At 60.5% G+C, this 21967-nt stretch overlaps 1 protein-coding gene across 2 annotated transcripts in view; it reads left to right on the forward strand.

The window, feature by feature from the left end:
• The first annotated feature begins 575 nt into the window (after positions 1-575).
• The window catches only part of CSNK2A2 (casein kinase 2 alpha 2), a 40799-nt gene continuing 19407 nt past the window's right edge, over positions 576-21967 (forward strand). Inside the window, exons 1-4 of one of the 2 annotated variants that reach the window (XM_064160574.1) lie at positions 576-786; positions 2149-2260; positions 18233-18334; positions 21729-21779. In XM_064160574.1, coding sequence (XP_064016644.1) covers positions 683-786; positions 2149-2260; positions 18233-18334; positions 21729-21779 — 369 coding nt within the window. In that variant the 5' untranslated portion in view covers positions 576-682. The remainder of the gene's footprint in view (positions 787-2148; positions 2261-18232; positions 18335-21728; positions 21780-21967) is intronic. The other variant, XM_064160575.1, reaches the window with a different exon arrangement.

A 21967-nucleotide genomic window follows, 5' to 3' on the forward strand; every position in this document is an offset into this window, starting at 1 on the left:
GGCACCGGGGTGCGATGCCAGCCGCGATGGGGCACGGCAGGAGGCTGCTTGGGCTCGGGGCTCGGCAGGGGTGCGGCGGGGAAGAGACGGAGGAGGGGGCGGCAGGGACCCGACGGGGGAGTGACGGCTGCGGCGGGGCAGGGATCGGTGTGCCGGGGAGTGCCGAGGCGTGATGCGGAGCGGCGGAGAGTGACGAGCCGTGACGAGCCGTGACACGGAGTGACGAGCCGTGACAAGCAGTGACGAGCCGTGACGAGCCGTGACGAGCCGCGGCGGCGAAGGGCGGCAGCCTCCCGGCGAGCGATCGCGGCGGCGGCGGCAGCCCTCCGGCCCGGCAGGGGGCGCTGCGCGGCGCGGCCGGCGGCTGGGCGGCGGCGGAGCCTGTTCCGGGTTGGCTTGCGCGGCGCTCGGGGCCGGCCCAGGCTGCAGCCGCCGCCGCCGCCGCCGCCGGCACCGGGCCCGGGCCTCGGCGCGCTCCGTGCGGGCCCAGCGCCCGCCGCCGCCCCCGGCCCGGCCCCGCCTCGCCTCGCCGCCTCCTCGCTCCGGCCTAGCCCTGCCGCCTCCCGCCGCCGCCGCCGCCGCCCTCCTCCGCGCCGCGCCCCGCCTCGCCGGCCTCCCGCGCCGCCGGCCCTGCGCCCTCCTCCTCCTCCTCCTCCTCCTCCAGCCGCCGCCCGGCGCCGCCATGCCCGGCCCGGCCGCCGGCAGCCGGGCGCGGGTCTACGCCGAGGTGAACAGCCTGAGGAGCCGAGAGTACTGGGACTACGAGTCGCACATCCCGACCTGGGGGTAAAGCGCCCCGAGGGGACCTGCCCTTTCCCTTTCCCTTTCCCTTTCCCTTTCCCTTTCCCTTTCCCTTTCCCTTTCCCTTTCCCTTTCCCTTTCCCTTTCCCTTTCCCTTTCCCTTTCCCTTTCCCTTTCCCTTTCCTTCCCTTCCCCTCCCCTCCCCTCTTCCCTTCCCCTCCTTTCCCTTCCCCTCCTTTCCCTTCCCCTCCTTTTCCTTCCCCTCCTTTCCCTTCCCCTCCTTTCCCTTCCCCTCCTTTCCCTTCCCCTCCTTTCCCTTCCCCTCCCCTCCCCTCCTTTCCCTTCCCCTCCCCTCCTTTCCCTTCCCCTCCCCTCCTTTCCCTTCCCCTCCCCTCCTTTCCCTTCCCCTCCCCTCCTTTCCCTTCCCCTCCCCTCCTTTCCCTTCCCCTCCCCTCCTTTCCCTTCCCCTCCCCTCCTTTCCCTTCCCCTCCCCTCCTTTCCCTTCCCCTCCCCTCCTTTCCCTTCCCCTCCCCTCCTTTCCCTTCCCCTCCCCTCCTTTCCCTTCCCCTCCCCTCCTTTCCCTTCCCCTCCCCTCCTTTCCCTTCCCCTCCCCTCCTTTCCCTTCCCCTCCCCTCCTTTCCCTTCCCCTCCCCTCCTTTCCCTTCCCCTCCCCTCCTTTCCCTTCCCCTCCCCTCCTTTCCCTTCCCCTCCCCTCCTTTCCCTTCCCCTCCCCTCCTTTCCCTTCCCCTCCCCTCCTTTCCCTTCCCCTCCCCTCCTTTCCCTTCCCCTCCCCTCCTTTCCCTTCCCCTCCCCTCCTTTGACTTCCCCTCCGCTGCCTTCCCCCCTCCTTTCCCTTCCCCTCCTTTCCCTTCCCCTCTCCTCCCCTTCCCATTCATCACCTTTCCCTCTCCCTCCTTTCCCTTCCCCCCTCCTTTCCCTTCCCCCCTCCTTTCCCTTCCCCCCTCCTTTCCCTTCCCTCCTCTCCCTCCTCTCCCTCCCCTCCTTTCCTTTCCCTTTCCCTTCCCCTCCCCTCCTTTCCTTTCCCTTTCCCTTCCCCTCCCCTCCTTTCCTTTCCCTTTCCCTTCCCCTCCCCTTTCCCCTTCCCCTCCCCTCCCTCTCCCCTTCCCCGGGGGCCCACCGACGTCCTCGCACCTTCCTGCGAGCCTCAGCCCTCGGGGAGGGTTCCATACCCCCTAGTCCCCCATCTCCCAGTTTTGGGGCATCCCCAGGGCACTTCGGGGCGGCTGGGGATGGAGATAGAGGGGCGAGAGAGGTTGGGCAGGGGCTTAGGAGAGGGCACTCCCCCATCCCCTCTCCCTCCTCCAAAGCTCTCTCAGTTATCCTCTCCCCCTCCTCCTCCTCTTCCTCCTCCTCCTCCTGCCCGCCCTGCCCCTTCGGTGCCCGCAGCAATCAGGACGATTACCAGCTGGTTCGAAAGCTCGGCCGGGGCAAGTACAGCGAAGTCTTCGAGGCGATCAACATCACCAACAACGAGAGGGTCGTGGTGAAGATCCTCAAGGTGAGTCTCCCGTGGGCGGCTACCGTGGCTAGGAAAGGCTTGGCCTGGCCAAAGGACTTGCTGCATCTCTTCCTTCGCCCCCCAAAACCTCTTCGTGTTCCCCTTTGAAGCTGTGTTTAGCGTCCCGCGTGTGCTCTAGCGGTGATTTGATGTCTCCAGCTCTCCTGCCCCGGCGTAGCTGTGGGCTGAGAGCTCTGGTGGGGGAGCAGAGCTGCTAAGCCCTGCCCTTTGAAAGGCTAAACGGTGCTTAAAGAGCCCAGGCACTGCCGTGCCCGCGGGCAAACCTCACAGCTCTGTGCCGTTGTTGGAGGGGCAGGGATCGGTGCGGTGGTTGCAACCCTGCTGCAAGAGGTTAGGAGGCAGAAAGGAGTCCCTGAAGCAGGGCTGGGAGCAGGGAGGCTACAGCCAGTGCCCATCCTAGCAGCAGCACTTCACCCTGAGTGTTGCCCCAATGACCCCACAGCTCTGGATGGTTATTGGAGGGGCAGGGATCAGTGTGGTGGTTGCAACCCAGCTGCAAGAGGTTAGGAGGCAGAAAGGAGGCTCTGAAGCACGGCTGAGAGCAGTGAGACTACAGCCAGTGCCCATCCTAGCAGCACCAATGCCCCCCACAGCTCTGGATGGTTATTGGAGGGGCAGGGATCAGTGTGGTGGTTGCAACCCAGCTGCAAGAGGTTAGGAGCAGGCAGAAAGGAGTCCCTGGAGCAGGCAGAAAGGAGGCTCTGAAGCAGGGCTGGGAGCAGGGAGACTACTGCCAGTGCCCATCCCAGCAGCACTGCACCTGGAGTGCTGCCCCAATGCCCCCCACAGCTCTGGATGGTTGTTGGAGGGGCAGGAATCAGTGTGGTGGTTGCAACCCAAGTGCAAGAGGCTAGGAGCAGGCAGAAAGGAGTCCCTGGAGCAAGCAGAAAGGAGGCTCTGAAGCAGGGCTGGGAGCAGGGAGACTACTGCCAGTGCCCATCCTAGCAGCAGCACTTCACCCTGAGTGTTGCCCCAATGCCCCCAGAGCTCTGGATGGTTGTTGGAGGGGCAGGGATCAGTGTGGTGGTTGCAACCCAGCTGCAAGAGGTTAGGAGCAGGCAGAAAGGAGTCCCTGAAGCAGGGCTGGGAGCAGTGAGACTACAACCAGTGCCCATCCTAGCAGCACTGCACCTGGAGTGCTGCCCCAATAGCTCTGGATGGTTATTGGAGGGAAAGGGATCAGTGTGGTGGTTGCAACCCAGCTGCAAGAGGATAGGAGCAGGCAGAAAGGAGGCTCTGAAGCAGGGCTGAGGGCAGGGAGACTACTGCCAGTGCCCATCCCAGCAGCAGCACTTCACCCTGAGTGTTGCCCCAATGCCCCCAGAGCTCTGGATGGTTGTTGGAGGGGCAGGGATCAGTGTGGTGGTTGCAACCCAGCTGAAGAGGTTAGGAGCAGGCAGAAAGGAGTCCCTGGAGCAGGCAGAAAGGAGGCTCTGAAGCAGGGCTGGGAGCAGGGAGACTACTGCCAGTGCCCATCCTAGCAGCAGCACTTCACCCTGAGTGTTGCCCCAATGCCCCCAGAGCTCTGGATGGTTGTTGGAGGGGCAGGGATCAGTGTGGTGGTTGCAACCCAGCTGCAAGAGGTTAGGAGCAAGCAGAAAGGAGTCCCTGGAGCAGGCAGAAAGGAGGCTCTGAAGCAGGGCTGGGAGCAGGGAGACTACTGCCAGTGCCCATCCCAGCAGCACTGCACTTGGAGTGCTGCCCCAATGCCCCCCACAGCTCTGGATGGTTATTGGAGGGGCAGAGATTAGTGTGGTGGTTGCAACCCAGCTGCAAGAGGTTAGGAGCAGGCAGAAAGGAGTCCCTGGAGCAGGCAGAAAGGAGTCCCTGAAGCAGGGCTGAGGGCAGGGAGACTACTGCCAGTGCTCATCCTAGCAGCAGCACTTCACCCTGAGTGTTGCCCCAATGCCCCCACAGCTCTGGATGGTTGTTGGAGGGGCAGGGATCAGTGTGGTGGTTGCAACCCAAGTGCAAGAGGCCTGGAGCAGGCAGAAAGGAGTCCCTGAAGCAGGGCTGAGAGCAGGGATACTACAGCAGGGCCTCTGGCACTGAGCAGAGTGTGCAGCCCCAGCAGTGCTCCTCCCTTGCCTGTGAGGGTTGTTGTCACTTGGGCAGGGGCAGAGCAAAGCACTTCCTAAGGACCTGCTGCTCTTTCCCTGCCCTGTCAGACAGTCCAGGGCAGAGGATTTCGTTTAGCTTTGAGTTTCCTTCCCTGGCTTTACCTTCACTCTGCTTTGGCCTGGGGGCTGAAGCCCATGGCAGAACTTTGTGATGCAGTGTGGACAGCTTCAGTGCTGCTGTGCAAGAGTCACCTGGGAGAGGAAAGCAGCTAAAGTGCTTTGGGACATGAAGGCAGAGGCCTCCATGGCTTGAATGCTGCTCAGCAGGCCAGAGCCAGACCCCATCCTAGCAGCACTTCACCTGCCCAGACCCCCAGCTGGGAGCTGCCTTGCAGACTGAGCTGACAGTGACAGCTGTGACCCTGTGTGCTACCAAGGAAGACATCTCTGGGTCACAGCACCAAAGCCCCAGGAGCAGGGAATCCTTCTCTTAACCTCTAGCTAGGATCTGTCCCCTCTCAGAGCCAGGCTGGGGGGATGCTCAAGCAGGCAGAATTTCCTCTTTGGTCCTTTAGAGGATCTGTGGTGGGAGAGAACTTCCAGCAAAGGCAGGCTGAAAACCTCCTGGATGCTTTGAGTGGAGCTGGAAGAGGCTGATGTGAAGTTTGGGAGGCTGAAAGTCTCCTGGCTGCTTTGAAGGGAGCTGGGAGAGGCTGATGTGAAGTTTGGGAGGCTGAAAGCCTCCTGGCTGCATTGAAGGGAGCTGGGAGAGGCTGATGTGAAGTTTGGGAGGCTGAAAACCTCCTGGATGCTTTGAGGGGAGCTGGGAGAGGCTGATGTGAAGTTTGGCAGTGCTGAAAACCTCCTGGATGCTTTGGGGGGAGCTGGGAGAGGCTGATGTGAAGTTTGGGAGGCTGAAAGCCTCCTGGATGCTTTGGGGGGAGCTGGGAGAGGCTGATGTGAAGTTTGGGAGGCTGAAAGCCTCCTGGATGCTTTGAGGGGAGCTGGGAGAGGCTGATGTGAAGTTTGGGAGGCTGAAAGCCTCCTGGCTGCATTGAGGGGAGCTGGGAGAGGCTGATGTGAAGTTTGGGAGGCTGAAAACCTCCTGGATGATTTGGGGGGAGCTGGGAGAGGCTGATGTGAAGTTTGAGAGGCTGAAAACCTCCTGGATGCTTTGGGGGGAGCTGGGAGAGGCTGATGTGAAGTTTGAGAGGCTGAAAGCCTCCTGGATGCTTTGGGGGGAGCTGGGAGAGGCTGATGTGAAGTTTGGGAGGCTGAAAACCTCCTGGATGCTTTGAGGGGAGCTGGGAGAGGCTGATCTGAAGTTTGGGAGGCTGAAAACCTTCTGGATGCTTTGAGTGGGGCTGGAAGAGGCTGATGTGAAGCTTGGGAGGCTGAAAACCTCCTGGATGCTTTGAGGGGAGCTGGGAGAGGCTGATGTGAAGTTTGGGAGGCTGAAAGCCCCCTGGATGCTTTGAGGGGAGCTGGAAGAGGCTGATGTGAAGTTTGGGAGGCTGAAAGCCTCCTGGCTGGTTTGAAGGGAGCTGGGAGAGGCTGATGTGAAGTTTGAGAGGCTGCAAACCTCCTGAATGCTTTGAGGGGAGCTGGGAGAGGCTGATCTGAAGTTTGAGAGGCTGCAAACCTCCTGAATGCTTTGAGGGGAGCTGGGAGAGGCTGATATGAAGTTTGGGAGGCTGAAAACCTCCTGGATGCTTTGGGGGGAGCTGGGAGAGGCTGATCTGGAGTTTGGCGGTGCTGCTGTGTCCCTTGGCTTCCACTGTGGTGGTGATGGTGGTGGCCTCGGTGGGGTTGGACTGTGGAGAGGGAACCTGGTGGCTGGGCTGCTGCTGCAGGGCTGAAGCAGCAGGTGGAGAGCAAGCTGGGGGTGTCTGCCTTGGCAGCAGGGTCTGAGGGGGGAGGCAAACCCAACAGAGAAGCAAGCTGGAAGCGTGGAGCTGCTTTTGGTTTGGTGCTGAGCTGCCACTTGTGGCTGTCACTTGTTGGGAGCAGCAGCACTTGTCACTTGTTCCCCCCCCCCCCTACTCCTGTCCCCAGGAGCTGGCCAGGGCTGCTCTAAGGATCTGAGCCTGCTTTGATCTGCCTGGTTGAGGTTAAACCTGTCCTAGCTGCTCCCTAGGACAGGCTGAGAGCTTATCAGATGTCTCTGCCTGCTGCCCTCAATCGCTGCCCTTGCTTCTTTGGCTTGTCTGTGGTGTGGCTGCTCACTGCTCCAGGGCAAGGTGGGAGCTGCTGTCTGCTGCTGGAGGAGGCTGGGGAGGAGCAGCTGGGGGTGGTTAGCCTGGAGAAGAGGAGGCTGAGGGAGACCTCATTGCTCTCTGCAGCTCCCTGAGAGGAGGCTGCAGCCAGCTGGGCTTGGGCTCCTCTCCCTAGTGATAGGAGGAGAGGAACAGGCCTGAAATTGTGTCAAGGGAGGCTTAGGTTGGAGAGGAGGAAAGATTCCTTTGGTGCCAGAGTGGTCAGGGCTTGGCACAGGCTGCCCAGGGCAGGCTTTGGTTGGAGAGGAGGAAATATTCCTTTGGTGCCAGAGTGGTCAGGAACTGGCACAGGCTGCCCAGGGCAGGCTTAGGTTGGAGAGGAGGAAAGATTCCTTTGGTGCCAGAGTGGTCAGGGCTTGGCAGAGGCTGCCCAGGGCAGGCTTAGGTTGGAGAGGAGGAAATATTCCTTTGGTGCCAGAGTGGTCAGGGATTGGCACAGGCTGCCCAGGGCAGGCTTAGGTTGGAGAGGAGGAAAGATTCCTTTGGTGCCAGAGTGGTCAGGGATTGGCACAGGCTGCCCAGGGCAGGCTTAGGTTGGAGAGGAGGAAAGATTCCTTTGGTGCCAGAGTGGTCAGGAACTGGCACAGGCTGCCCAGGGCAGGCTTAGGTTGGAGAGGAGGAAAGATTCCTTTGGTGCCAGAGTGGTCAGGGCTTGGCACAGGCTGCCCAGGGCAGGCTCAGGTTGGAGAGGAGGAAGAATTCCTTTGGTGCCAGAGTGGTCAGGGATTGGCACAGGCTGCCCAGGGCAGGCTTTGGTTGGAGAGGAGGAAAGATTCCTTTGGTGCCAGAGTGGTCAGGGCTTGGCACAGGCTGCCCAGAACAGGCTTAGGTTGGAGAGGAGGAAGAATTCCTTTGGTGCCAGAGTGGTCAGGGCTTGGCACAGGCTGCCCAGGGCAGGCTTAGGTTGGAGAGGAGGAAATATTCCTTTGGTGCCAGAGTGGTCAGGGATTGGCACAGGCTGCCCAGGGCAGGCTTAGGTTGGAAAGGAGAAAGATTCCTTTGGTGCCAGAGTGGTCAGGGATTGGCACAGGCTGCCCAGGGGACGTGGTGCAGTGCCCATGCCTGGAGGTGCTCCAGAGCTGTGTGCCCATGGCACCTGTGGCCAGAGTTTGATGCCCATGGTGGGGTTGGGTTGCTGCTTGCACCTTGGAGGCCTTTTCCCACCCAAACCATTCCATGATTCTGGATCCTGCTGCTCTCTTCCCTTTCTGATCTCCATCCATCACAACCTTTAAACACACCCAGGGAGACTCAATCCTGTGCTCATGGCACCTGGGGGCATAGTTTGATGCCCATGGTGAGGTTGGGCTCAGTCTTGGGAGGTCACTTCCAACCTATCCCAACTCTGTCATCTTAGGACATGACTCCAGCCTGGCTCCTTGCTCCTACTTCATCTCTTCTTACCTCCTGGGGGAAAGCCCTGCCCTGGCCACTGGCAAGGAGAGCAGCCTGGGGCTGCACTTCTGCACAGCCTGCCCTGAGCACAGCTACCCAAACAGGCTGCCCAGGGGAGGGGGTGCAGTGCCCATGCCTAGAGGTGCTCCAGAAAGCTGCACCCATGGCACTTGGGGCCAGGATTTGATGCCCATGGTGGAGTTGGGCTCAGTCATGGGAGGTCACTTCCAACCTATCCAACTCTGTCATCCTAGGACATGACTCCAGCCTGGCTCCTTGCTCCTGCTTCATCTCCTCTTGCCTCCTGGTGGAAAGCTCTGCCCTGGCCTGCTCTGCCCACTGGCTGCAAGCAAGGAGAGCAGCCTGGGGGCTGCACTTCTGCACAGCCTGCCCTGAGCACAGCTTCCCAAACAAGCTGCCCAGGGGGAGGTGATGGAGTCCCCACACCTGGAGTGCACCCATGGCACTTGGGTTTGATGCCCATGGTGGGGGTTGGGTTGCAATTGGACTGAATGACCTCAGAGGACTTTCCTTTCCCATCTAGAACATTCCTCTGCCTCTGTGCAGTGCAGGTTTTGCAGCCCCTCTGCCTTTGGTGGCTTTTGTCCCTCTGTGCTGAGGCCATGCTCTAGAACTCTCAGGCATGGCTGTGCTTTCACAGCTGCACTCTTGTTTGTTTGCTTGTTTGGCTGTGTTTCTGTGTCCCCCCTCCTTTTGTACTCGAGGTGGGGGTTAGGTGGAACCCTCCAGAGCTGCTGTTCCTACCAAGCACTGCTGCTGCAAGCTCTGCTTCCAGTTCTCAGCTCAAATGGGTGCTCAGGTAGCTGGAGAGGCATCAGCAGGGGAGGGAGCACTGTGGCTCTGGGGGGTTCTCTTCTGTCTCTCGAAGCCAGCAGCTGGTGTGGGGTTGAAGTGACTCTGAGGCTGCTGTGCAGAGGATTTGGGTGATGTTGGACCCCTCAGGCTGGAGGTTTGGTTTGCTTTTGCCTGTTTGTTTCTTTCACTCTGTTTCCAGGAATGGATCCTAATGAGCAGAGGATTCCTTTCCAGCTCCTGTTCCAACAGATGGATGGGAGAGAGTCACAGAGTCAGGCAGGGCTGGAAGGGAGCACAAGGAGCAGGCAGTGCCAACCCCTGCCATGCCCAGGGACACCCTACCCTAGAGCAGGCTGCACACAGCCTCAGCCAGCCTGGCCTCAAACACCTCCAGCCATGGGGCCTCAACCCCCTCCCTGGGCAACCCATTCCAGCCTCTCACCACTCTCCTGCTCAGCAACTTCCTCCTCCCCTCCAGCCTCACTCTCCCCACTTCCAGCTTTGCTCCAGCCCCCCCACTCCTGCCACTCCCTCCCAGCCTCAAAAGTCCCTCCCCAGCTTTTTTGCAGCCCCCTGCAGATGCTGCAAGGCCACCAGAAGGTCCCCTGGGAGCCTCCTCTGCTGCAGCCTGCACAGCCCCAACTCTTTCAGGCTGTGCTCACAGCAGAGCTGCTGCAGCCTCTCAGCATCCTCCTGGCCCTGCTCTGGACACTCTGCAGCATCTCCACAGCCCTCTTGTGCCAGGGGCTCCAGCACTGGATGCAGGACTCCAGGTGGGCTCTCAGCAGAGCAGAGCAGAGGGGCAGAATTCCCCCTCAAGTCCCTCTCCTCAGGGCTGCTCTGCAGCCTGGCACTGCCCAGCCTGGATTGGTGCTTGGCATTGCTCTCCTGCTGGGGCCAGCAGAGCTGGAGTGGAGATGTTGACCCTGAGGCTCCAAAGTCTCCCAGCTGAGCTTTCTCAGGCAGAGCAGAGGTGGCTGGGAGCAGCAAGGAGAGGTTCTGTGAGGCTGACTGCAAGGCAGAGCACCTCTGGTCCCACAGCTGTCCCCCTGCCTGCTGCTGTCTCCACCCCAGCAGCTCTGTGCCCTCCTCCTGCTGGGCACAGCAGAGCTGGAGGCAGGTTTGGGTCATAGCCTCACAGGATGGAAGGGGTTGGAAGGGACCCAAGGAGATCATCAAGCCCAACCCCCCTGCCAGAGCAGGATTGGAGGTGAGGTCTGAGCAGAGCCAAGGGGCACAATCCCTTCTCTTGGTCCCTCTCACTGCACACAACCACAGGAGCATTTCAGCCAAGTGAGCTCCTGGCTTGTGGAGCTCTTCAGCAGCTGATTGTTTGCTTTCACAGCTGATGCCTGGCACAAGAACCAACCTGCTGCTCCAAAGCCCAATTGCACTGGTGAGCAGTTGGCACTGGCCTTGATGGGGCTGATGATTTGGATCCTTTCCATCCTACTTGTGAGGCACCAACAAGCTTCTCCTGCCAGCTTTTAAGTGTTTCAAGCCTGGCCTAGAGCTGCCCTTGTGCTGGAGGCTTCGTGGTGCTGCTGAGCTCTTAGGCTTTGCTCAGTGCTGGTTGAGCTCTTTATGGGTTGGTGGAGACATCCAGGGGCATGGAGCTGCTGGAGAGGGTCCAGGAGGAGGCCACCAAGATGGTCAGAGGGTTGGAGATGCTGCCTCAGGGTAGGACTGGCTTGGAGTGTTGGGGTGGTGCTGCTTGGAGAGGAGAAAGGTGCAGGGAGAGCTCAGAGCAGCTTTGCAGGAGCTGGAGGGAGCTCAGGAGAGCTGGAGAAGGACTTTGGACAAGGGTTGGGAATGGCAGGATGAGGGCTGATGGCTTTGAGCTGGGAGAGGGGAAAGAGAGAGTGGAGAGGAGGAGAGGGAAAAGAGAGAGTGGAGAGGGGGAGAGGGGAAAGAGAGTGGAGAGGAGGAAGAAGTTGGCAGTGAGGGTGGGCAGAGCCTGCCCTTGGGCTGCTCTGAGTGCTGCAGGCTTCGTGGTGCTGCTGAGCTCTTAGGCTTTGCTCAGTGCTGGTTGAGCTCTTTATGGGCTGCTGGAGTAACCCAGGGGCATGGAGCTGCTGGAGAGGGTCCAGGAGGAGGCCACCAAGATGGTCAGAGGGTTGGAGATGCTGCCTCAGGGTAGGACTGGCTTGGAGTGTTGGGGTGGTGCAGCTTGGAGAGGAGAAAGGTGCAGGGAGAGCTCAGAGCAGCTTTGCAGGAGCTGGAGGGAGCTCAGGAGAGCTGGAGAAGGACTTTGGACAAGGGTTGGGAATGGCAGGATGAGGGATGATGGCTTTGAGCTGGGAGAGGGGAAGGAGAGAGTGGAGAGGAGGAGAGGGAAAAGAGAGAGTGGAGAGGGGGAGAGGGGAAAGAGAGTGGAGAGGAGGAAGAAGTTGGCAGTGAGGGTGGGCAGAGCCTGCCCTTGGGCTGCTCTGAGTGCTGCAGGCTTCATGGTGCTGCTGAGCTCTTAGGCTTTGCTCAGTGCTGGTTGAGCTCTTTATGGGCTGCTGGAGTAACCCAGGGGCATGGAGCTGCTGGAGAGGGTCCAGGAGGAGGCCACCAAGATGGTCAGAGGGTTGGAGATGCTGCCTCAGGGCAGGACTGGCTTGGAGAGTTGGGGTGGTGCAGCTTGGAGAAGAGAAGGGTGCAGGGAGAGGTCAGAGCAGCTTTGCAGGAGCTGGAGGGAGCTCAGGAGAGCTGGAGAAGGGCTGAGGATAGGGTTGGGAGTAGCAGGATGAGGGATAATGGCTTTGAGCTGAGAGAGGGGAAGGAGAGAGTGGAGAGGAGGAGAGGGGAAAGAGAGTGGAGAGGGGGAGAGGGGAAAGAGAGAGTGGAGAGGAGGAGAGGGGAAAGAGAGTGGAGAGGGGGAGAGGGGAAAGAGAGAGTGGAGAGGAGGAGAAGGGAAAGAGAATGGAGAGGGGGAGACGGGAAAGAGAGTGGAGAGGAGGAAGAAGTTGGCAGTGAGGGTGGGCAGAGCCTGCCCTTGGGCTGCTCTGAGTGCTGCAGGCTTCGTGGTGCTGCTGAGCTCTTAGGCTCTGCTCAGTGCTGGTTGAGCTCTGGCTGCTGGAGTAACCCAGGGGCATGGAGCTGCTGGAGAGGGTCCAGGAGGAGGCCACCAAGATGGTCAGAGGGTTGGAGAAGCTGCCTCAGGGTAGGACTGGCTTGGAGTGTTGGGGTGGTGCTGCTTGGAGAGGAGAAAGGTGCAGGGAGAGCTCAGAGCAGCTTTGCAGGAGCTGGAGGGAGCTCAGGAGAGCTGGAGAAGGACTGAGGGTAAGGGTTGGGAATGGCAGGATGAGGGATGATGGCTTTGAGCTGGGAGAGGGGAAAGAGAGAGTGGAGAGGAGGAGAGGGGAAAGAGAGAGTGGAGAGGAGGAGAAGGGAAAGAGAATGGAGAGGAGGAAGAAGTTGGCAGTGAGGGTGGGCAGAGCCTGCCCTTGTGCTGCTCTGTGTGCTGCAGGCTTCGTGGTGCTGCTGAGCTCTTAGGCTCTGTTCAGTGCTGGTTGAGCTCTGGCTGCTGGAGTAACCCAGGGGCATGGAGCTGCTGGAGAGGGTCCAGGAGGAGGCCACCAAGATGGTCAGAGGGTTGGAGATGCTGCCTCAAGGCAGGACTGGCTTGGAGAGTTGGGGTGGTGCAGCTTGGAGAAGAGAAATGTCCAGGGAGAAGTCAGAGCAGCTTTGCAGGAGCTGGAGGGAGCTCAGGAGAGCTGGAGGAGGACTGAGGGTAAGGGTTGGGAGTAGCAGGATGAGGGCTGATGGCTTTGAGCTGAGAGAGGGGAAAGAGAGAGTGGAGAGGAGGAGAGGGAAAAGAGAGAGTGGAGAGGGGGAGAGGGGAAAGAGAGTGGAGAGGAGGAAGAAGTTGGCAGTGAGGGTGGGCAGAGCCTGCCCTTGTGCTGCTCTGAGTGCTGGAGGCTTCATGGTGCTGCTGAGCTCTTAGGCTTTGCTCAGTGCTGGTTGAGCTCTGGCTGCTGGAGTAACCCAGGGGCATGGAGCTGCTGGAGAGGGTCCAGGAGGAGGCCACCAAGATGGTCAGAGGGTTGGAGGTGCTGCCTCAGGGCAGGACTGGCTTGGAGAGTTGGGGTGGTGCTGCTTGGAGAAGAGAAGGGTGCAGGGGGAGCTCAGAGCAGCTTTGCAGGAGCTGGAGGGGGCTTAGGAGAGCTGGAGAAGGACTGAGGGTAAGGGTTGGGAATGGCAGGATGAGGGATGATGGCTTTGAGCTGGGAGAGGGGAAGGAGAGAGTGGAGAGGGGCAGAGGGGAAAGAGAGTGGAGAGGAGGAAGAAGTTGGCAGTGAGGGTGGGCAGAGCCTGCCCTTGGGCTGCTCTGAGTGCTGCAGGCTTCGTGGTGCTGCTGAGCTCTTAGGCTTTGCTCAGTGCTGGTTGAGCTCTTTATGGGCTGCTGGAGTAACCCAGGGGCATGGAGCTGCTGGAGAGGGTCCAGGAGGAGGCCACCAAGATGGTCAGAGGGTTGGAGATGCTGCCTCAGGGTAGGACTGGCTTGGAGTGTTGGGGTGGTGCAGCTTGGAGAGGAGAAAGGTGCAGGGAGAGCTCAGAGCAGCTTTGCAGGAGCTGGAGGGAGCTCAGGAGAGCTGGAGAAGGACTTTGGACAAGGGTTGGGAATGGCAGGATGAGGGATGATGGCTTTGAGCTGGGAGAGGGGAAGGAGAGAGTGGAGAGGAGGAGAGGGAAAAGAGAGAGTGGAGAGGGGGAGAGGGGAAAGAGAGTGGAGAGGAGGAAGAAGTTGGCAGTGAGGGTGGGCAGAGCCTGCCCTTGGGCTGCTCTGAGTGCTGCAGGCTTCATGGTGCTGCTGAGCTCTTAGGCTTTGCTCAGTGCTGGTTGAGCTCTTTATGGGCTGCTGGAGTAACCCAGGGGCATGGAGCTGCTGGAGAGGGTCCAGGAGGAGGCCACCAAGATGGTCAGAGGGTTGGAGATGCTGCCTCAGGGCAGGACTGGCTTGGAGAGTTGGGGTGGTGCAGCTTGGAGAAGAGAAGGGTCCAGGGAGAGCTCAGAGCAGCTTTGCAGGAGCTGGAGGGAGCTCAGGAGAGCTGGAGAAGGGCTGAGGATAGGGTTGGGAGTAGCAGGATGAGGGATAATGGCTTTGAGCTGAGAGAGGGGAAGGAGAGAGTGGAGAGGAGGAGAGGGGAAAGAGAGTGGAGAGGGGGAGAGGGGAAAGAGAGAGTGGAGAGGAGGAGAGGGGAAAGAGAGTGGAGAGGGGGAGAGGGGAAAGAGAGAGTGGAGAGGAGGAGAAGGGAAAGAGAATGGAGAGGGGGAGAGGGGAAAGAGAGTGGAGAGGAGGAAGAAGTTGGCAGTGAGGGTGGGCAGAGCCTGCCCTTGGGCTGCTCTGAGTGCTGCAGGCTTCGTGGTGCTGCTGAGCTCTTAGGCTCTGCTCAGTGCTGGTTGAGCTCTGGCTGCTGGAGTAACCCAGGGGCATGGAGCTGCTGGAGAGGGTCCAGGAGGAGGCCACCAAGATGGTCAGAGGGTTGGAGAAGCTGCCTCAGGGTAGGACTGGCTTGGAGTGTTGGGGTGGTGCAGCTTGGAGAGGAGAAAGGTGCAGGGAGAGCTCAGAGCAGCTTTGCAGGAGCTGGAGGGAGCTCAGGAGAGCTGGAGAAGGACTGAGGGTAAGGGTTGGGAGTAGCAGGATGAGGGCTGATGGCTTTGAGCTGAGAGAGGGGAAAGAGAGAGTGGAGAGGAGGAGAGGGAAAAGAGAGAGTGGAGAGGGGGAGAGGGGAAAGAGAGTGGAGAGGAGGAAGAAGTTGGCAGTGAGGGTGGGCAGAGCCTGCCCTTGTGCTGCTCTGAGTGCTGGAGGCTTCATGGTGCTGCTGAGCTCTTAGGCTTTGCTCAGTGCTGGTTGAGCTCTGGCTGCTGGAGTAACCCAGGGGCATGGAGCTGCTGGAGAGGGTCCAGGAGGAGGCCACCAAGATGGTCAGAGGGTTGGAGGTGCTGCCTCAGGGCAGGACTGGCTTGGAGAGTTGGGGTGGTGCTGCTTGGAGAAGAGAAAGGTGCAGGGGGAGCTCAGAGCAGCTTTGCAGGAGCTGGAGGGGGCTTAGGAGAGCTGGAGAAGGACTGAGGGTAAGGGTTGGGAATGGCAGGATGAGGGATGATGGCTTTGAGCTGGGAGAGGGGAAGGAGAGAGTGGAGAGGGGCAGAGGGGAAAGAGAGTGGAGAGGAGGAAGAAGTTGGCAGTGAGGGTGGGCAGAGCCTGCCCTTGTGCTGCTCTGAGTGCTGCAGGCTTCGTGGTGCTGCTGAGCTCTTAGGCTTTGCTCAGTGCTGGTTGAGCTCTTTATGGGCTGCTGGAGTCATCCAGGGGCATGGAGCTGCTGGAGAGGGTCCAGGAGGAGGCCACCAAGATGGTCAGAGGGTTGGAGATGCTGCCTCAGGGCAGGACTGGCTTGGAGAGTTGGGGTGGTGCAGCTTGGAGAAGAGAAGGGTGCAGGGAGAGCTCAGAGCAGCTTTGCAGGAGCTGGAGGGAGCTCAGGAGAGCTGGAGAAGGACTTTGGACAAGGGTTGGGAGTAGCAGGATGAGGGATAATGGCTTTGAGCTGGGAGAGGGGAAGGAGAGAGTGGAGAGGAGGAGAGGGAAAAGAGAGAGTGGAGAGGGGGAGAGGGGAAAGAGAGTGGAGAGGAGGAAGAAGTTGGCAGTGAGGGTGGGCAGAGCCTGCCCTTGTGCTGCTCTGAGTGCTGGAGGCTTCATGGTGCTGCTGAGCTCTTAGGCTTTGCTCAGTGCTGGTTGAGCTCTGGCTGCTGGAGTAACCCAGGGGCATGGAGCTGCTGGAGAGGGTCCAGGAGGAGGCCACCAAGATGGTCAGAGGGTTGGAGATGCTGCCTCAGGGCAGGACTGGTTTGGAGAGTTGGGGTGGTGCAGCTTGGAGAAGAGAAGGGTCCAGGGAGAGCTCAGAGCAGCTTTGCAGGAGCTGGAGGGAGCTCAGGAGAGCTGGAGAAGGACTGAGGATAGGGTTGGGAGTAGCAGGATGAGGGATAATGGCTTTGAGCTGAGAGAGGGGAAGGAGAGAGTGGAGAGGAGGAGAGGGGAAAGAGAGTGGAGAGAGAGAGAAGTTGGCAGTGAGGGTGGGCAGAGCCTGCCCTTGAGCTGTTCTGTGTGCTGCAGGCTTCGTGGTGCTGCTGAGCTCTTAGGCTTTGCTCAGTTTGGTACAGCTCTGGCTGCTGGAGTAACCCAGGGGCATGGAGCTGCTGGAGAGGGTCCAGGAGGAGGCCACCAAGATGGTCAGAGGGTTGGAGATGCTGCCTCAGGGCAGGACTGGCTTGGAGAGTTGGGGTGGTGCAGCTTGGAGAAGAGAAATGTCCAGGGAGAGCTCAGGAGCTGGAGGGAGCTCAGGAGAGCTGGAGAAGGACTGAGGATAGGGTTGGGAGTAGCAGGATGAGGGATGATGGCTTTGAGCTGAGAGAGGGGAAGGAGAGGGGGAGAGGGGAAAGAGAGTGGAGAGGAGGAGAGGGAAAAGAGAGAGTGGATAGAGGGAGAGGGGCAAGAGAGAGGGGAGAGGAGGAAGAAGTTGGCAGTGAGGGTGGGCAGAGCCTGGCACAGGTTTGCCCAGGGAGGTTTGCACCAAAGTGTTTTTCTTGCTCAGGCTTGGAGTTGGTTACTGGGGGGGGAGAAATAGGAGCCCAAGTGGTGTGTTCTTGGCTAGCAGCTGGCATGGGTGGTGGCAGGGGTGAGGAGGGCAGCTTGAGACTGGAGATGGGGAAGAAATTGTTGGCAGTGAGGGTGGGGAGAGCCTGGCACAGGTTTCCCAGGGAAGTGTCCAAGGGCAGGTTGGATGAGGCCTTGAGCAGCCTGGGTTGGTGGAAGGAATCCCTGCCTGTGGCAGGGGGTTGGAGCTGGATGAGCTTTGAGGTCCCTTCCAACCCAGCCCATTCCAGGATTCAGTGGCACTGAAGCATCCTCAGGAAGCCTGCAGGTGGCACTGAGCTGTGTGGCACAGCTGGCACCGAGCTGGGTGGTGCCACTGAGAGGTTGCAGGGAAGGATCCAGCCCAGAGGCACCAGGAGAGGCTGCAGAGCTGAGCCCAAGACAACCTCCTGAAGCTCAGCAAGGCCAAGGGCAAGGTCCTGCAGCTGGGGCAGGGCAGTGCCCAGCACAGAGCCAGGCTGGTGAGCAGCTGGGGCAGGGCAGTGCCCAGCACAGAGCCAGGCTGGTGAGCAGCTGGGGCAGGGCAGTGCCCAGCACAGAGCCAGGCTGGTGAGCAGCTGGGGCAGGGCAGTGCCCAGCACAGAGCCAGGCTGGTGAGCAGCTGGGGCAGGGCAGTGCCCAGCACAGAGCCAGGCTGGGGAGCAGCTGGGGCAGGGCAGTGCCCAGCACAGAGCCAGGCTGGTGAGCAGCTGGGGCAGGGCAATGCCCAGCACAGAGCCAGGCTGGTGAGCAGCTGGGGCAGGGCAGTGCCCAGCACAGAACCAGGCTGGCTGAGCAGTGGCTGCAGAGCAGCCTGCAGGAGAAGGCTTTTTGGGGGGGAGTCAGGTGGTGCCAAAGCAGCCAGCACTGGAAGCTGGCACAGGTTGCCCAGAGAGATTGTGGCTGCTCCCTCCCTGAAGGAGTTCAAGCCCAGATGAGATGAGGCCTTGAGCAGCCTGTGCTGGTGGGAGGTGTCCCTGCCATGGCAGGGGTTGGCACTGGATGAGGTTTGAGCTCCCTCCCAGCTTAAACCATTGGCCAGGGCTGGGTGCTAGGTTGGCATTGAGTGCCATGGTCTGGTTGGTTGGGCAGGGCTGGGTGCTAGGTTGGCACTGAGTGCCATGGTCTGGTTGTTTGGGCAGGGCTGGGTGCTAGGTTGGCACTGAGTGCCATGGTCTGGTTGTTTGGGCAGGGCTGGGTGCTAGGTTGGCACTGAGTGCCATGGTGTGGTTGGTTGGGCAGGGCTGGGTGCTAGGTTGGCACTGAGTGCCATGGTGTGGTTGGTTGGGCAGGGCTGGGTGCTAGGTTGGCACTGAGTGCCATGGTGTGGTTGGTTGGCAGGGCTGGGTGCTAGGATGGCACTGAGTGCCATGGTGTGGTTGGTTGGCAGGGCTGGGTGCTAGGATGGCACTGAGTGCCATGCTCTGGCACTCTCTCACAGAGAGAGTGATTGGCACTGTATTGGGCTGCCCAGGGAGGTGGTGGAGTCCTCCTCACCCCTGGAGGGGTTGGAGGAGGCTGAGCTGAGCTCATCAGCAGGTGGTAGATGCTAGGATTGGCCTCGATGATCCTGGAGGCCTTTTCCAAGCTGCTTCACTGCGTGGAAGGGAAGTTGCAGCTCCTGCAGAGGGCCTGTGTGTGCCCTCTGGGCAGCTCAGGAAGTGCCCTCTTGATGGATGGCAGCACAGGGGGAGAGAGAGAGAGGGGGGAGGGGGGGTGGGAGGCGATGTGCTGCAGACAAAGGTGGGTGTGGAAGGCTCTCACTTCCCATCTCTTTTGTCTATTTAAGCCAGTGAAGAAAAAGAAGATAAAACGAGAGGTGAAGATCCTGGAGAACCTCCGCGGGGGCACCAACATCATTAACCTGATCGACATCGTCAAAGACCCCGTGGTAGGTGCCCCGGGGTGGGGGGTGGGGGGTTTGCTCCCCTGCTGCTTGCAGGCACTGCCCCCTGACCTCCCAATGGCTCCCCCTGCCCTGCCCCTGTCTCCCTCTGCCCTGCCCCTGGCTCCCCCTGCCCTCCCTCTGGCTCCCCCTGCCCTGCCCCTGGCTCCCCCTGCCCTGCCCCTGGCTCCCCTGACCTCCCTCTGGCTCCCCTGACCTCCCTCTGGCTCCCCTGCCCTGCCTCTGGCTCCCCTGCCCTGCCTCTGGCTCCCCTGACCTCCCTCTGGCTCCCTCTGCCCTGCCTCTGCCTCCCCCTGCCCTCCCTCTGGCTGCCCCTGCCCTCCCTCTGGCTGCCCCTGCCCTCCCTCTGGCTGCCCCTGCCCTGCTTCTGTCTCCCCCTGCCCTGCCCCTGGCTCCCCCTGCCCTGCCCCTGGCTCCCCCTGCCCTGCCCTCTGGCTCCCCCTGCCCTGCCCCTGGCTCCCCCTGCCCTGCCCTCTGGCTCCCCCTGCCCTGCCCTCTGGCTCCCCCTGCCCTGCCCTCTGGCTCCCCCTGCCCTGCCCTCTGGCTCCCCCTGCCTTGCCCTCTGGCTCCCCCTGCCCTGCCCCTGGCTCCCCCTGCCCTGCCCTCTGGCTCCCCCTGCCCTGCCCTCTGGCTCCCCCTGCCCTGCCCTCTGGCTCCCCCTGCCCTGCCCTCTGGCTCCCCCTGCCCTGCCCTCTGGCTCCCCCTGCCCTCCCAATGGCTCCCCCTGCCCTGCCCTCTGGCTCCCCCTGCCCTGCCCTCTGGCTCCCCCTGCCCTGCCCTCTGGCTCCCCCTGCCCTGCCCTCTGGCTCCCCCTGCCCTGCCCTCTGGCTCCCCCTGCCCTCCCCCTGGCTCCCCCTGCCCTCCCTCTGGCACCCCCTGCCCTCCCTCTGGCACCCCCTGCCCTGCCCCTGATTCTCCCTGCCCTCCCTCTGGCTCCCCCTGCCCTCCCTCTGGCTCCCCCTGCCCTGCCCCTGCCTCCCCCTGCCCTGCCCCTGCCTCCTTCCTGCCCTGCTCTCAGCCCAGCTGGGTGCTACCTGTGCCCACTGCCCTTGTGCCAAGCAGGGCTGAGCTGTGCCAGCTCTCTGGGCTCTCCTGCTGGCTGTTGGTTGGGATGAGCTCCTTTTCCTTCTTCCCACCCCCTTCTATGAGATCCCCATCACTGATGGTGGAGAAGCTTTGCAGCCCTCCAGGCAGCAAGCAGAGCCTGTAGCTTGCCAGCTTCTGCCTGGCATCTGGAGCATGAACATCTGCCAGGGCTGTTGGATCTGGAGCATTTTCCAGCCTTGGACTTGCTGTTGTGCCCAGAGGGCATCTCCTTTGTGTGCTCTGCCACAGTTATCCCCTTGCTGGGATGTTTGCTGTGAGCTGCAGCAGGCTGAGGTCTGTGCCTCCCAGCTTGCTGGCAGCCCTGGCAGCCCTTCCCTGCCCTTTGCCTCTCTTGGCTTGTGGGGGAGAGCTAAAGCTTGGGGCAGGAGGAGGCAGCAAAAGCTTTGGGCAGGAGGAGGCAGCAAAAGCTTTGGGCAGGAGGAGGCAGCAAAAGCTTTGGGCAGGAGGAGGCAGCAAAAGCTTTGGGCAGGAGGAGGCAGCAAAAGCTTTGGGCAGGAGGAGGCAGCAAAAGCTTTGGGCAGGAGGCAGCAAAAGCTTGGGGCAGGAGGCAGCAAAAGCTTTGGGCAGGAGGAGGGGAAAAGCTTTGGGCAGGAGGAGGGAAAAGCTTTGGGCAGGAGGCAGCAAAAGCTTTGGGCAGGAGGAAGGAAAAGCTTTGGGCAGGAGGAGGCAGCAAAAGCTTTGGGGCAGGAAAAGGAAAAGCTTTGGGCAGGAGGAAGGAAAAGCTTTGGGCAGGAGGAGGCAGCAAAAGCTTGGGGCAGGAGGAGGCAGCAAAAGCTTTGGGCAGGAGGAGGCAGCAAAAGCTTTGGGCAGGAGAAAGGAAAAGCTTTGGGCAGGAGAAAGGAAAAGCTTTGGGCAGGAGGAGGCAGCAAAAGCTTTGGGCAGGAGGAGGCAGCAAAAGCTTTGGGCAGGAGGAGGCAGCAAAACCTTTGGGCAGGAGGAGGCAGCAAAAGCTTTGGGCAGGAGGAGGCAGCAAAAGCTTTGGGCAGGAGGAAGGAAAAGCTTTGGGCAGGAGGAGGCAGCAAAAGCTTTGGGCAGGAGAAAGGAAAAGCTTTGGGCAGGAGGAGGCAGCAAAAGCTTTGGGCAGGAGGAGGCAGCAAAAGCTTTGGGCAGGAGGAGGCAGCAAAAGCTTTGGGCAGGAGGCAGCAAAAGCTTTGGGCAGGAGGCAGCAAAAGCTTTGGGCAGGAGGCAGCAAAAGCTTTGGGCAGGAGGCAGCAAAAGCTTTGGGCAGGAGGAGGGAAAAGCTTTGGGCAGGAGGAGGGAAAAGCTTTGGGCAGGAGGAGGCAGCAAAAGCTTTGGGCAGGAGGAGGCAGCAAAAGCTTTGGGCAGGAGGAAGGAAAAGCTTTGGGCAGGAGGAGGGAAAAGCTTTGGGCAGGAGGAGGCAGCAAAAGCTTTGGGGCAGGAAAAGGAAAAGCTTTGGGCAGGAGGAGGGAAAAGCTTTGGGCAGGAGGAGGCAGCAAAAGCTTTGGGCAGGAGGAGGCAGCAAAAGCTTTGGGCAGGAGGAGGCAGCAAAAGCTTTGGGCAGGAGGAGGCAGCAAAAGCTTTGGGCAGGAGGAAGGAAAAGCTTTGGGCAGGAGGAGGCAGCAAAAGCTTTGGGGCAGGAAAAGGAAAAGCTTTGGGCAGGAGGAGGCAGCAAAAGCTTTGGGCAGGAGGAGGCAGCAAAAGCTTTGGGCAGGAGGAGGCAGCAAAAGCTTTGGGCAGGAGGAGGCAGCAAAAGCTTTGGGCAGGAGAAAGGAAAAGCTTTGGGCAGGAGGAGGCAGCAAAAGCTTGGGGCAGGAGGAGGCAGCAAAAGCTTGGGGCAGGAGGAGGCAGCAAAAGCTTTGGGCAGGAGAAAGGAAAAGCTTTGGGCAGGAGGAGGCAGCAAAAGCTTTGGGCAGGAGGAGGCAGCAAAAGCTTTGGGCAGGAGGAGGCAGCAAAAGCTTTGGGCAGGAGGAGGCAGCAAAAGCTTTGGGCAGGAGGAGGGAAAAGCTTTGGGCAGGAGGAGGCAGCAAAAGCTTTGGGCAGGAGGAGGCAGCAAAAGCTTTGGGCAGGAGGAGGCAGCAAAAGCTTTGGGCAGGAGGAGGGAAAAGCTTTGGGCAGGAGGAGGGAAAAGCTTTGGGCAGGAGGAGGCAGCAAAAGCTTTGGGCAGGAGGAGGCAGCAAAAGCTTTGGGCAGGAGAAAGGAAAAGCTTTGGGCAGGAAGCAGCAAAACCTTTGTGCAGGTCTACTGGGGCAGAGAGAGTCCAGGAGCTGCTTTAAACTGTGTCTCCCTCTCTCCCTGCCTCTCTCTCCTGCAGTCCAAGACCCCAGCTCTGGTGTTTGAGTACATCAACAACACAGATTTTAAGGTGAGTGTGGGGCTGGGAGGCTCTCCCCACATCTGTCAGCTGCTCCCTGAGAGCTGTGAGGGAGCAGTTTGGAGTTGGCTTTCACCTTTCCTTTGCCCATGGCAATCAGCAACCTGTCAGGAGGCTCCAGAGGGAAAAGGGATGAGGAAAGAGTTTGTGTGCTGGGTCCCTTCCCAGCTTGGAGGAGT

The sequence above is a fragment of the Pogoniulus pusillus genome, chromosome 20 (assembly GCF_015220805.1).
Source record: "Pogoniulus pusillus isolate bPogPus1 chromosome 20, bPogPus1.pri, whole genome shotgun sequence".
Classification (NCBI taxonomy): domain Eukaryota; kingdom Metazoa; phylum Chordata; class Aves; order Piciformes; family Lybiidae; genus Pogoniulus; species Pogoniulus pusillus.